Raw genomic sequence first — 12,829 nt, forward strand, 5'->3', positions numbered from 1 at the left:
ATTTAATGCCAAATATAAAGCTAAACAACGTGTAAGGTAGGCTAGCAAACTACCAGCAACGACCCTTATTATTATAACAACATTAAATTGCCTTGAAAACAAAGCACTTCTAATGCTTTCAAGCAGGTTTCTGAAATGTATAGGTAAAATCTTTGTGAATGGTGTAAAGGTGGTACAGTGGTTTGATTTCTATTATTTGCCCTGAAGGCAAAGTGCAAATGCACACAACCACCGTAATGACAACAGGTAACTTTTACTCTAACGAAACTGCTTGGTAAACTTGAGATAGCACTTCTAGCAAATGCATTCTTTGTTGCGAAGTTTGTTTAGTCGCCGTAAGGTAACCTACAACCCCCTCAGTGTTAAAACTTAGTTTGTTTATTCACAATAATCTAGTATGTACAAAGATCAAGATATATGTTTTTAGGGTAGTTCAGATGTAAGTAGCAGTTGCCAAAAACTATGCTTTTTGATTCATGAAGCTTTTATTTTACAGTCGGCATAAAAATCTATGCACAGAAGCCGCAGATTATAATATGTGTAAACAACATTAATATGTTTCCACAGCGAACAGTATCTGCACTAAATTTATCTGTCAACAAATTAAACTTAAAAATGTGCAAGCAGTACTGTCATTTCAGAGGCAATAAACACAAACGTAAAATCGTAGATATAGTCAATAGTTACCCAGCCTACGTGTTTGGACGTGACCGGCTCAAAATTCCTTTCGGTCACATGACGTCTTAAGTCGTTTCGCATCAATGCGCAATCATTTGTTGTGACATATCGGGAGCAGTGAAGCGCAACGACAAACGGGAGATTCATTCAATGCCAGACAACGCAAATATAATTTGCTATCGAGGCTACAAAAAACAGGAACAAAAGTCAGTAGATAAGGTTTGCCTTATTTCGATGACTGTGGGTTATTGTATAACCTAATAAAAGAAGCAGATTGTTGGTAAACTCAGTTGCACAATTGACAACAGTTTCCTGTGCCTGTTTTTTATTGTTTATTTATGTTTAGTTGCATAACGTAGCAGCATAGCTTAGAGGTAGACTTGGCCAGTGTAAATCAATTTTGTATTTGTCTTTGGAATTCCAGCTGCACCCTGCGTTGTAAGCAACGGCCTGTTAACCATCAGTCAAGACATGAGCTAAAACCAGACCAGATCTAAAGTCTAAACACTTTGACCTTTACTTATCACGGTGAATTGCAGAGGCAAGCTACCGACAACAGCACTAAGGTTTGGCCTTGTGAAATCAACCAGTGTAATGTTTTGATACCAGGCTGTTAATAGCAGCATTGTGTAAACGTCCATACCGCATGTCAAACCACGTTTATCGTTTTTGTTTCCGTCCGGTTGTGTCTAGTTTGAATCAGCGCTCTTGTTGCCTAGTAACAACACTGAAACCTCCTGCCATGTGCTTGAAACATATCGAAAATTGCATACAGGGTTCCCCTTAGTATTGCAGGGAGGCAGAACACTCAGTATTGCAGAGGATAAGAGTAAAATAGCTAGGTTTTACCAACTAGTAGTCAGACAACGATTCTTGTTAGACACTGCATGTTGTGTGACATTTTGATGCGATTTAAGTGACACCTTTATGATAACACGGTTGGCAAACTGCTGGCACGTACAGGTACTTAGCCTATTCTACATTATAAAGAAGTCGCCTATTTACATTTCCAGAGCTACTTATAATCGCCTTTTAACTTTGCATACACGTAAAATTTAATTTCCCTACACTGACAATCGCGATAACGTTGACAAGGTATCCAATGTGTACATAAAGAAGCATTTGGATTTTATATGTTAGCTCAAAATATATTGACGATAGACGCGATGGGAGTGAAGTCGTAGTTTGGGAACGCTAGTCCACACCTGCACTATTGTTTTTGTTGCGTAACGTGCCATGGTACTTGTAATGTTCAGTTAGCGTTCGGCTTAGGGATCGAGTTGGTGGTTTGGGGTTAAAGTTATACAACGGATTGTAATAAACTGTACAAAACAGGAAGGTGTTCTGTATAGAAAATGTATTGAAATCACTCGTAGGCAATGCGTTAGGAATAGATAAATTGAGAGTAGGCGGTAACAAAGGATAAAACTGGTTTGGTGCATTTCATACTGTTGTCTTAAAACTAAGAACAGTTTATACGCTATAAGTAATTACCGACAGCCCAAGCTTAATTCGAAGGACTTTTCTCTACAGCTACAATTATTTCTTGCTATTTGTATTATTGGCAATGTATTTATTTGTTCAGCAGACCCCTAAGCTTAAAGTAAACATCGTATAATGAGTTACTGTCTGTCTGGTGCCAGCAGAACAAGTGACAAAACATGGCACTTCGCGACATGGCTATTGTTAACATTGAAAGGGCCATGAGAGGGCCGAGTGTCCATCCTACCACGTCAACCAATAATAATAGCAACGTACAAGGTAAGCCATAGATAAATACGAACAACTCTAAATGCAAATTCTTTACACCGTTTGCTAGAAATTAAATTACAAATAACTGGTGTTTTCGTTAAATGTTTAATTGGGTCAGAAAACGTTTTCCTATTTTTAAACAAAGACCTATTAATAGAGTCCCAAATTATCCCATGCTATACAGGGCTTTAAGGAGTGGTTCCCTATTGTCGAAGTTTGTGCCTCAAGGTTCTAACTACTCGGGGCATATACATGGAGTTAGAAAGAAATCCCAAAATATAAAACATTTATCTGGTGAATTGAAATAAACTGATGTACTTTTAAACCCGGGTTCTAATTCGATTGAGAGCTTGTACTGATGATGACAGCAATTGTTAAAACGTCTGCATCATGTAGTACTCACAAGTTCTCTGGTAGTTATGTTTTTAATTAAACTGAGGCTGTTTTTGGCATTTATAGAGCTTGCGCCTGCCCCTCAAGAACAACCGCCATTGGACGATACTCCTCAACCTTCGCAAGAAGAAACTTCCACAAACAACGAACCTTCATCAGAGGAAGACGAATCCTCATCACCACCTCCTCAGTACGGGGAGGATGACATCGGAGTAACTCTTGACTATGAACCTCCAAATCCTGACGGAATAGTCCAAGAGGACGGAGGTGTCGCAAATGGAGACGGAACATCCCCGGAATCTAGAACCGGGCGCCAACGCTCCCCCAATTCCGGATCCGATTCGGATTCCGTTGATGAGGAAGGCAGGACCGGGTGGAGGGGAGCACTGGGATGCTTTCGATTCTACTCTCACCACTGGGTGGGGCAGTTTTTATCTGGGATTTTTACCGGGCTTGTGTTCTTCGTGATAGGAGTGGTCTTTATTATTTACTTCACCGATTTGCCGACGTACATAGGCGTCCTCTTCATTTTAGTGAGTCTGCCTCCATGCTGCATGGCAATTAACAGGTAGGAACACCTATGGAAGATATGCAATGCTAGTTCTATTGAAATGTATCGCTTAAACGAATATGTGTTCGTGTAAAATACAACTTTACCTTTCCTCTTTAAAAGTGTGTTTAAAATAAATACATTTGAAACGTTTCATTTGAGTTAAAAATGGCCTAAATGCATTTCTTCGAAAATTTCGAAAATCTTCTGCTGTTTGGCTTGAAAGGAGGGCGCTGTCAATACGCATGCACACTGTACAGTTAATCATATTGTCACACAGGTGGAGATTCGCGCGCATGCACCAACGACAACGCGAGCGGTCGATAAACCGGTTAAACGCAATTCGCCGCCATCACCGCCACCAAGTAGAAGATGAGGTGCACAGAAACGCGCAACTACCGTTTTCGGATCATCCACCTTCATACAACAACCTTGGATTTGTCGGTAAGATGACTGATCATTTAAACACGCCACGGTTAAAGACAGAGATATTAGATAGAAACTATTAATAGAGTGGCACCACCTTGGTTAAGCCTACACTATACTTTGGTCACGGACGGTTGCTTGGTAATTGTGGATATAGTTCCTCTGTGGTTCATGCCCAATTGTGACCTTAAACAGGTTTGGCGAGGCATGTTTTTCCTATTACTCCTAGCAAATTGGAGTGCCGTAATATGGCTACACTGGCATATGCTGAAATGTCTTGTCACAAGCTGCACTGACGGTCTACGTAGGTCGAAACAGTGTACAATGTCTGCAGCTTAGTTATATAAGTTAAAAATTTTGTGAAATCAAAAACCTCATCCACAGAACTAAAGTATCTTGACAATCAATGTATTGTGGAGCTGAGCGAACAGTTTACTGCAGGGCTTAAGTCAAAGCAAAATCTTTCGGCAATTAAATTATATTTGAATAAGGAACTCAAGATTCTGACAAACATAAGATTTATCTGTTTCAAAAAACACTGTCTGCTATCCAGTGTTATATTAAAGATTGCGTGCATAAATAATAGCTAAAATATGTTAACATGGTTAAGGATTTGTGGTATTTGTTTTAATGTTTTGATTTTTACTTTACAGGTGAAGAAATAGGTACCTACATCAATCCAAGCGACTCCAACAGTTCCGTGTCACTGTCTAATGACGTCATCGCCCCTCCTACGTATGATGACGTAGTCAAATACAAACAGATGATGGAAGAGCAACGTAAGTTGTTTGATCAACATTCGATTTTTTGTTTCATAATTGTAGATCGAATCCATATGATGATGGTAACAAAAAAAAAGATTTCATAAAAGAATAGAAGACCCATAACACACTCTACGATTTACATACTTATTGCGTACAGCTGCTTTTTAAACTAATTTTGAGGTCAGATCAATTTAGATCAAAGTAGTTTTAACAGTACAACCAAAAGTCATAAAATAGATTTCCCATTCTGTGTTTATAATATTCGTTAACGAATGATGATGCTAAGGCAAAACTAGTCCGAGATACAAAGAGCTAAAAAATGATCAAGTACTGATGGTATTAAATCCGATGTTATATTTACACATGACACTGTTTTGTTTGATAGGTCTTCAAGAAAATAGTTCCAATTCTCAACCGGCTGTTATCGTAACAGATGAAACACAAAACGACCAACCCACAACAAATCCCTCAACTACTTGATGTCTGGTACAATAAAACTTTTTTAAGCCAAACAACCTTCAAAAACAATACGAAATGACCTTGCGTCGTATATTGTAAATTGTTCGACATATTTTAGAACTTGACACATTTGAATCTTGTGAGTAAATGAACTTGCAGTTAAGTTTATATTTCACTTACATATGTAAGAATTTGAATGAAATACTGAAACATACTCATTAGACGTATTTGTGCCAAATGGTAAAAAGTGCAAAAAACGTGTATTATTGCCTGTATTTAAGTCGAACCCTATCTTGGTGTTACCAGTTTCAAGTCACATCTTTTTCGATTCATTTGCTTTTAAGTATTCCGTACGTCTTGCGATAGAACCTTTAAATTTAACATAAAGATAGTATTATAGGTTTGTATTTTTTCCTTCCAACAATATTCGGTATTCCATTGCATAAATGAAGCGTACACGAACCGAGCCGTCAATCAACGTTGTACAAATTTCATTAAGGTGCGTTTCTTCAGTCAACTTGACTTCTATGCAAAACCACATACTTTGCAAATTTAATGCATTTGTCACTATACGTCTGTTATGTCACACAAAAGATGTATTGCTCTCTCGACCTAATATAATAAGTCTGCAATAGATGAAAGATTATGACAGCAAAGGTGGAAATATAGTCACTGTTTTTCTGTTAATATTTAGACACAGGAAATTTCGGGTAAAAACTTGTGGTACAAAATTGTTTCTGAAAACCAAAGCATCCATACCGAATTCGACAAAATTAAACTGTTGAAAACTATATTTCCAAGGGGATATTAATACTTTTCCAAATACTAGAAATTACTTAATAGTCCGGCTTCTCCAAAAAGGGCGATATAAACTTATATTAAGAGGTTTATTAAAGTATTATTGTTTATCATATTGGTAACATATTGTCGTGAATAATGAACCTGCTCTTTGCAATTTGAACCTGCTCTTTTTGACAATTTTTCACTTTTCTTTTTCTTTTATCAATGTACATCTGAATCTGATTTTGTTTCGCGATTTATTTTAACGTTTTGTGTTTATTTCACGACTTTTTTCGCTGGCACTTTATCCTGTACACCTTTTTCGTGTTTTTGTTTGTTTATTTTTATTGACAGTTCTTTTAATTCTAATACAATTTGTGGCTTATTTCTCTACAATCCGCGTGTTATCAAACAGATTAAGGCCGGTTATTACCTTACAACAAAATAAATTAAACCCTTATTAAACCTTTTACACTACGAACAATATAGAAAAGTTATAAAAAGCTTAATTTTAGGCGATTGGTTCAAATGCAAACAATCCATTGTAAGATGGCCGACAGCCATTGTTACATAACAAAGAAAGACAATAAACCGTAAAACCTATTTGCCAGAGTAACAACGCCCCCAGGATAGTTAATAAGTAATAGATTTCACCCAGTTCACGACGTATTCCTGAGAAAAACCATGGGTAGTTTCCAAACTTTTACACCAGTTTAGCACATACCACCAAAGTAAAAGATTACGTATAGCATCGAAAATTGGGTTTCCCATAGGCATGTTTTGTGTCATTAAAAACTGATTACAAACTCATGTTTTAATAGATAGCTTTTAAACGCCAATGGGCATCTGAACTCTTTAAAGTGGGATTATATATCATTCAATGACGAAGCATTTTCGAAATACCCTATGAAATATTAATAAACTATAACTATAAAGTTTATTATTGTATAACACCGTTTTTCGTGTCAAGCATGGACTTGAGCATTGCTACAAAACAACAATAAAGACATAATACTTCAGCTAAGCTACAGGCATAACCAATTTGCTCCTTTCTGAGCGTTTGGGCTTGATAAAAGCCGAAAATGGGCGAATTGGGGTCCTGACAGTAGCCTACATTGGACAGTTAAAATCCAATGCCGTGACAAGGCAAATTTTGTCTTCCCTTTATAGACGCGTAACAAAATCCACGAGATCTAACGTTTGATATTTTGTTCATATTACCATAAAACACGATGTTATTAGTTTCATTACATCAGCCGTAACTTTTCCTGGTCTTGTCTGTAAAGGACAATTTGGTGCCAGTTTCATTTAACATTTACAAATTACCTATCTGTTCAGAAGGCTGTATGAAAAAAGAAAAAGAATGCGTCTTTAACAAACCGAATTCCATGGATCAGAACCGTTAACGGAGAAAGCTACTACTGAGTGCTCATACCAAGTTATCAAACAGTAAGTTAGCCTATAATAGCGTAAGAAAAAACTGTCTCTCTTTTTGGCATCAACGACTCACAAACAAGTTAATACAATAAACAAGCACCTTTTCATAAGTACAGCAAACTATTAAAGACAAGCAAATTTTGTTGACATAGCAAAGTTGCTTACACATCATCTCCATTTTTTTACTTGGAAGATTTACTTGCGAGTACGCTTTGCTTAATCAAACGCGGCAAATCTACTTAAGTCTTAAAAATGTCAATTTGTTTGAAGGAAATACATAAAAAGAGTCGGGCCATCGAAGCATGAGATCGAAACAGCGCACCAGATTTGTTTTAGAAAAGCCTGACAGTTAAGCTCTGATACAAATGTGGTCGAGTGTGAACCTGAATCAAGTCGGTGTATTTTAACTCAAGCCCAAATCCGACATGGAAAGCCCGGGCCAACAGTTCTGAGCCATACAAGTAACTATACAAGACATGAAATCAACCTTAAAAGAGCTTCATCAATGCACAACTGCCGCTGTTAGAAATCATGTGGTGATTACTTAAAACGTATTAAACAACCGTTGATGTTACCACAAGTGGAGTTTAAAGGTTTGATATTGATTACGTTTTACACTTATGATAACAAAACGAAACAGTTACTACATATTATTTCTTTAGAAGTGGTTTGGTTTTAAGTTGTTCATAACCTGTAAACAAGTAAAACACAAGCATATAATGATATGACAATATTTAACAATATGACATTAAAAAATGTGATTATGACTATCGAAAAAGTTCCCAATATATACAAACCGTATAGTTTAACATAATAGAAAGTATGCGATGGTATTTCCTACGCAAGGCAGGATAGACTTAGCCAAAGCAATTTCGAGACAACACGGGCAAACGCAAAATGCAATGTAGTGTATTTTCATTGCAGTGCGAAAAAGCATTGGAGAATGATAAAAAGGTAGGATGAACCGTCTTGATTCGGTAATAAATGAAGTGCAAGGATAGGTTTGCGCCAGCCCTATAGTTTCACTCAATACGCCATTACACTCTGCATCATTTTGTAATTGTCTCTGTGCACCGCCCTGTGGGAAAAGAAATCAAATATTTAATCGCTAAGAGGCGCTAAAGATACAAATCCAAAATATGTTCAAGTCATATTTTTTTATCATTTCTTTAAAACCTACAAAATGGTAAAAATCAGTTAAAGGGCAGATTAAACAACTGCAAATTAATTCACCGCATAATGTAAAGTTAAGGATCTACATATGGACACAGCCTTTCATTTTTTTGTATTCCATCGCTCCTTATCTTTGCGCAATTATTTTCGGCTTGGTGAATGTTTTCAATTTACTGCGTAGCGGTAAACGTTATGGAGCGCAAAAACAGTACAATTGTGTCGGTAGGGGTTCTTTTACTAAGCGAAACTCAAACCAACCAAACCCAACTCACGTTCAAATTCTTATTCAAATAGAATCAGACCTTGTATCTGGTTAAGTAATCATTCTACCTTTAACTAGTTGAGACTTACCATACTATAAAATTGGACTTACTTGACGACATTTTGTGCCATAATTGACTTCACAGGTCGCGATTTAATTCCCTGAGACGGATGGAAGAGTTTTCCTTCTTTGTTCGTGGTCGCCACTTTCTTCTGTTTTATACTGTATGGATCGTTTGAATGCGAGGGATAGGGATCAAATGTTCCAGCTTTTGCTCCACCAATCTAAAAATAACACTACTCTAAATTCCTGGTATATGAACACATTAAATATGCATCTACTTTATTGTATGGATAAGTAAACTCCAAAGAAAGCTGAAATATTAAGCTGTGTAGCGTATTTCCTATGTATACTTGCAAATTGTTACAGAAAAGTTAGGCACTTCTGAACAACCATCCTTAAACTTATACCGGTATAACTATCAGAGTGGTAAGATAAAAAATCGTAAGTGTGTTAAAAGAACATTTATGCAAGCGGTACAGTAGACATGCAGCTGAACAATGTGACGTTAGCCACGAGGTTGGGTGATTTTTCTGAGCAAAGTTTCGGTAAAACAATGCCTTGCGATGTAACCGGTTCTAATCATTTCAGTCGTAAACCCTAGCTATCCACGTTTTTCCGAACGCGAAGTCTATGCGGTAACCTTGAAGTCGTACTCAAGTACCGAAGGCAGACATAGTGAAAACGTGGTCTATTTAAACCTTATTTCAACAATAAAACAAACTACAAACAACATAGCCGTTTGATGTTGTGGAAATTTACCTTTTTAGGTGGTGAACTAGGTTTAAATGGCTTAACCGCGGGTAGTTTTGGCGAGGAATGTTTGCCTGGACCTAATGCACGATCTGATCTGTAAGGATTGTTGTCAAAATATGAGGATGGATGGAGGTTCAGTTTAAATGGTCCACCCTTCAAAGATCCTTTGTGTGCAAGTTGGTCTTTCTACAACAAAAAAATACACACCAAAAGTCGAAACAGTAGAATGTATGAAGAATGCAATATGTTAAACTTGGACTAAAATTTCTTTCAATTATATCAATGTTTATATCAACTAGATCAGGGCTACTCAAACTTTCTTGCTCTGCGACCCCATTTTCAAACAGAAATTTCTACGCGACCCCTTGATGGGTACAGCCCAGGGGTGCACAACCTCTTCCCTATGACGGCCGCATATTTTTTTTGCTCAACGGCCTCCAATTGCCTGCTTGCTTGTGTTTCAAAATTACTGATGTAAAGAAATACTTCTAATATCTAATAGCGCCTAACTTGATACACAGATTGTCAGTGTTAGCTTTTATGACGTCATAATCTATATTGTGACGCTTGTGGCTTCTGCTTTATCGCATTGTTTGCACACAATAGGCATTAAAAGTCTGGCGCATGTGGCTTCTAGGCTGGTAATACTTTAAGTTCCACAAAATGTGCTTAGAGCAGTTTGAAAATCAAAATATTTGGCAAAAGAGTTTTTATTTACGTCACGGCCGCCAGTCGCCAGTACATACATTTTAATAAACATGTTCACGGCCGCACAAATTCGTCTATGGCGCAGCACTTGTGCACCCCTGGTAGAGCCTATGCACGAGAATGATGTTTAAACAATAAATTTACGCATGTAAACTATTTAATGTGACAATGACAAATAACGCACGATGTTTCGCGACCCCAAAATTATATTCCGCGACCCCAATTGGGGTATATACCAGCAGATCATGTAATAAGTTTTACTTACTTCAATTTATATGTATTTAATACATATAAAGCAGCAACAACCAGGGTTTAACCTATTGTCTTAACACTTACCCGCCGTAATTCTTTTCCTCTATCAAAAGCTTCCACAGCATGATCATGGTATTTACCTAATGTAACATTCATGTAACTGAAATCGAACAAACAAATAAATTTCAAAAATCGTATTCTGTTGGTCTGAAGGTCATATGATCATACACACCCATAGCCAGTTCCTTTTTTGCCAGGGTTAGTGGTAAAATTTCTTCCTGGTGCTGTGTAGGGCTTCCGCTGTCTCGAAACTGGACTAAAGGCACCAATGGCTCCAGAAAATGTACCATAGTGGTTTCCCAGGCCACACCTACGAGAGAAAATGTCAGGTTTTATACTTAAACATCTGGATTGGAAAAAATCTATGGAAACAAATAAAAAAAATTTGGAACAGAACAGTAACAGACTCTCCAACAGGCAGCATGGTTATTGACGATCACCATTTATGTAACTTAATAGAATGGAAAATATTTGTGGAGTTACTGAATCAGTCAATGAATATCATGAAATATAGAAGATGTTGTTGTCCAGAATTCGCAAATTTACTAGTTGCCACACCATGTGCATTGCTGATTGTTTTGTTGTTTTTTTGCCACTGATTCAACATGTGTACTTATCTTTCAATTATGTTTTAGCCAGTGGTTTTATAGGAACTGAAGATTGCAGATATGGGACTTTACATTAGTTATGATTATGACATTTTTTGGAATGCCCAGTCAGTGTTTTTTGCTTGTGATTTACTTGCATGTATATACTGTATATTTTGTTTTGTTTCTTACGGTAATTTTTCTCCATTGTTAGGAAGGAATGCTTTTCCAATATTCTTATTACTTTGTCGCAATCGTTCCTGTCTTCTCAGTTTGATTGGATCTGTGTAAGCTTCCTTTTCCATGATACGCTTGAACTGGCTATCAAAATACCCAGCCTGAAAAGATACAATAGCTGTGCGTCAACATGTTTTGGAAACACAGCACATACCCAATGATGGTTGACAAAATAAAGTGGTATAATAGAAGAGACTGTTCACACTTACAGTACATATTACTGCAATATATATATACATGGAATTGACTACATTTCAATTTTGGTTAATCATTGTACATCAGGCCTTTAAACGTAGATATATCAAATTTAAGGCAGTCTTACAAACTTTTGGTACAGCATTTACAAACATTGCAATGTGAGGCTATGGATACTATGATAGTTGCAGTATGTTGATACATAACACTTGTTTTTTTTTTTTTTAAAGCAATTCACTGTAGCATTCTTGTTTTAAACAACATGAGAAATTCCTACAAACTTCAAAGAACAAAATTAAATACCAGTTATGACCATATGATAGAGTACCAAATTGACAGTAATACCACATTCATAATGTACCTGCAGTGCTGATCTAGTTTTGCTTCCACCAGGCAACATATGTTTTCCTTTGTATGCAGAATCATTAAAGGGCACTGAAATGACAATTAAAGCACTATTTGAAACAGAAATAGTGTATTTTATTTAGTTTTGGTTTTAAATGGCATAAAATACTAACAGCAATCAGAAAAAACAAACTACTGCATGACAAACTTACAACTTTATGCAACAACCTTTCCTTTTCTGCAATTTAAAGCAGCTCTACATTGTTTATCTATCTCTGACTCATGTTTGTGGCATGTAGTTACATTTTTTTGATCACAAATCGAATTAAAATAAACCCAAATAAACTTAAGCAACAACTATTCATTTACAAATTTATTTATTTTATTGCTTTTAGAAGTAAATAAAAAAATAAGTTTAGAAATCAAAAAACACAACAAACATAAACTTTTTTCACAGATCATACTTACAACTGCTGACATGGACTTTAGGATATTTGTCACCAATTGTGGTGTAACCAACTTCACTAAACAATCCAATCCTCTCCATGTCAGGTTTGCCACCTCCCCCACCGGCCATTTTCTATGTTATTTAGGTACAGACCTACACAAAAATCTAAAACCTACTTGTAAAGTATCAAGTATTAAAAACAATTGTATGTAACAACAAAAATGCAAATAAAAGTTTTGGAAATAATAAACTTAGGTAGTTAAAATACTTCATTTCTGGTAAAGTATGTTTTCATGAAAATAATAGCAAATAACATCAAATGTTTCAAAACTTGCAGCAACTGAGGTGCAATAATTCCATCCATAAATTCGTACATGTCGCAGTTCAAGTATTAAGTATGCACGGCAAACACTCTACATAACCAGAATTGGAGGCAAGTTTACCTTAAAAAGCTACCGAGTACCGACGAAAACAACAAACGAAAAGCAGCATTTCGCGCAACTAGCA

At 36.5% G+C, this 12,829-nt stretch overlaps 2 protein-coding genes across 2 annotated transcripts; one reads left to right on the forward strand and one right to left on the reverse strand.

Moving 5' to 3' along the window:
• The first annotated feature begins 2,240 nt into the window (after positions 1-2,240).
• LOC145233913 (uncharacterized) lies at positions 2,241-6,220 on the forward strand. Its single transcript, XM_080098683.1, has 5 exons — positions 2,241-2,439; positions 2,890-3,391; positions 3,654-3,817; positions 4,453-4,578; positions 4,949-6,220. Exons 1-5 carry the CDS (start codon positions 2,340-2,342, stop codon positions 5,041-5,043), a joined length of 987 nt encoding a protein of 328 aa, XP_079954809.1. The 5' UTR covers positions 2,241-2,339; the 3' UTR covers positions 5,044-6,220.
• A 1,913-nt stretch (positions 6,221-8,133) lies between these two features.
• On the reverse strand, positions 8,134-12,494 carry LOC145233941 (cilia-and flagella-associated protein 96-like). The gene is made up of 8 exons (XM_080098701.1): positions 12,343-12,494; positions 11,891-11,964; positions 11,290-11,435; positions 10,683-10,820; positions 10,535-10,610; positions 9,497-9,676; positions 8,786-8,958; positions 8,134-8,317 (listed from the first exon to the last, which is right to left on the reverse strand). The coding sequence occupies exons 1-8, from the start codon at positions 12,449-12,451 to the stop codon at positions 8,266-8,268; spliced, it is 948 nt and encodes a 315-aa protein (XP_079954827.1). The 5' UTR covers positions 12,452-12,494; the 3' UTR covers positions 8,134-8,265.
• Positions 12,495-12,829: the final 335 nt, after the last annotated feature.

The sequence above is a fragment of the Phallusia mammillata genome, chromosome 6 (genome assembly GCF_965637545.1).
Source record: "Phallusia mammillata chromosome 6, kaPhaMamm4.hap1.1, whole genome shotgun sequence".
Lineage (NCBI taxonomy): Eukaryota > Metazoa > Chordata > Ascidiacea > Phlebobranchia > Ascidiidae > Phallusia > Phallusia mammillata.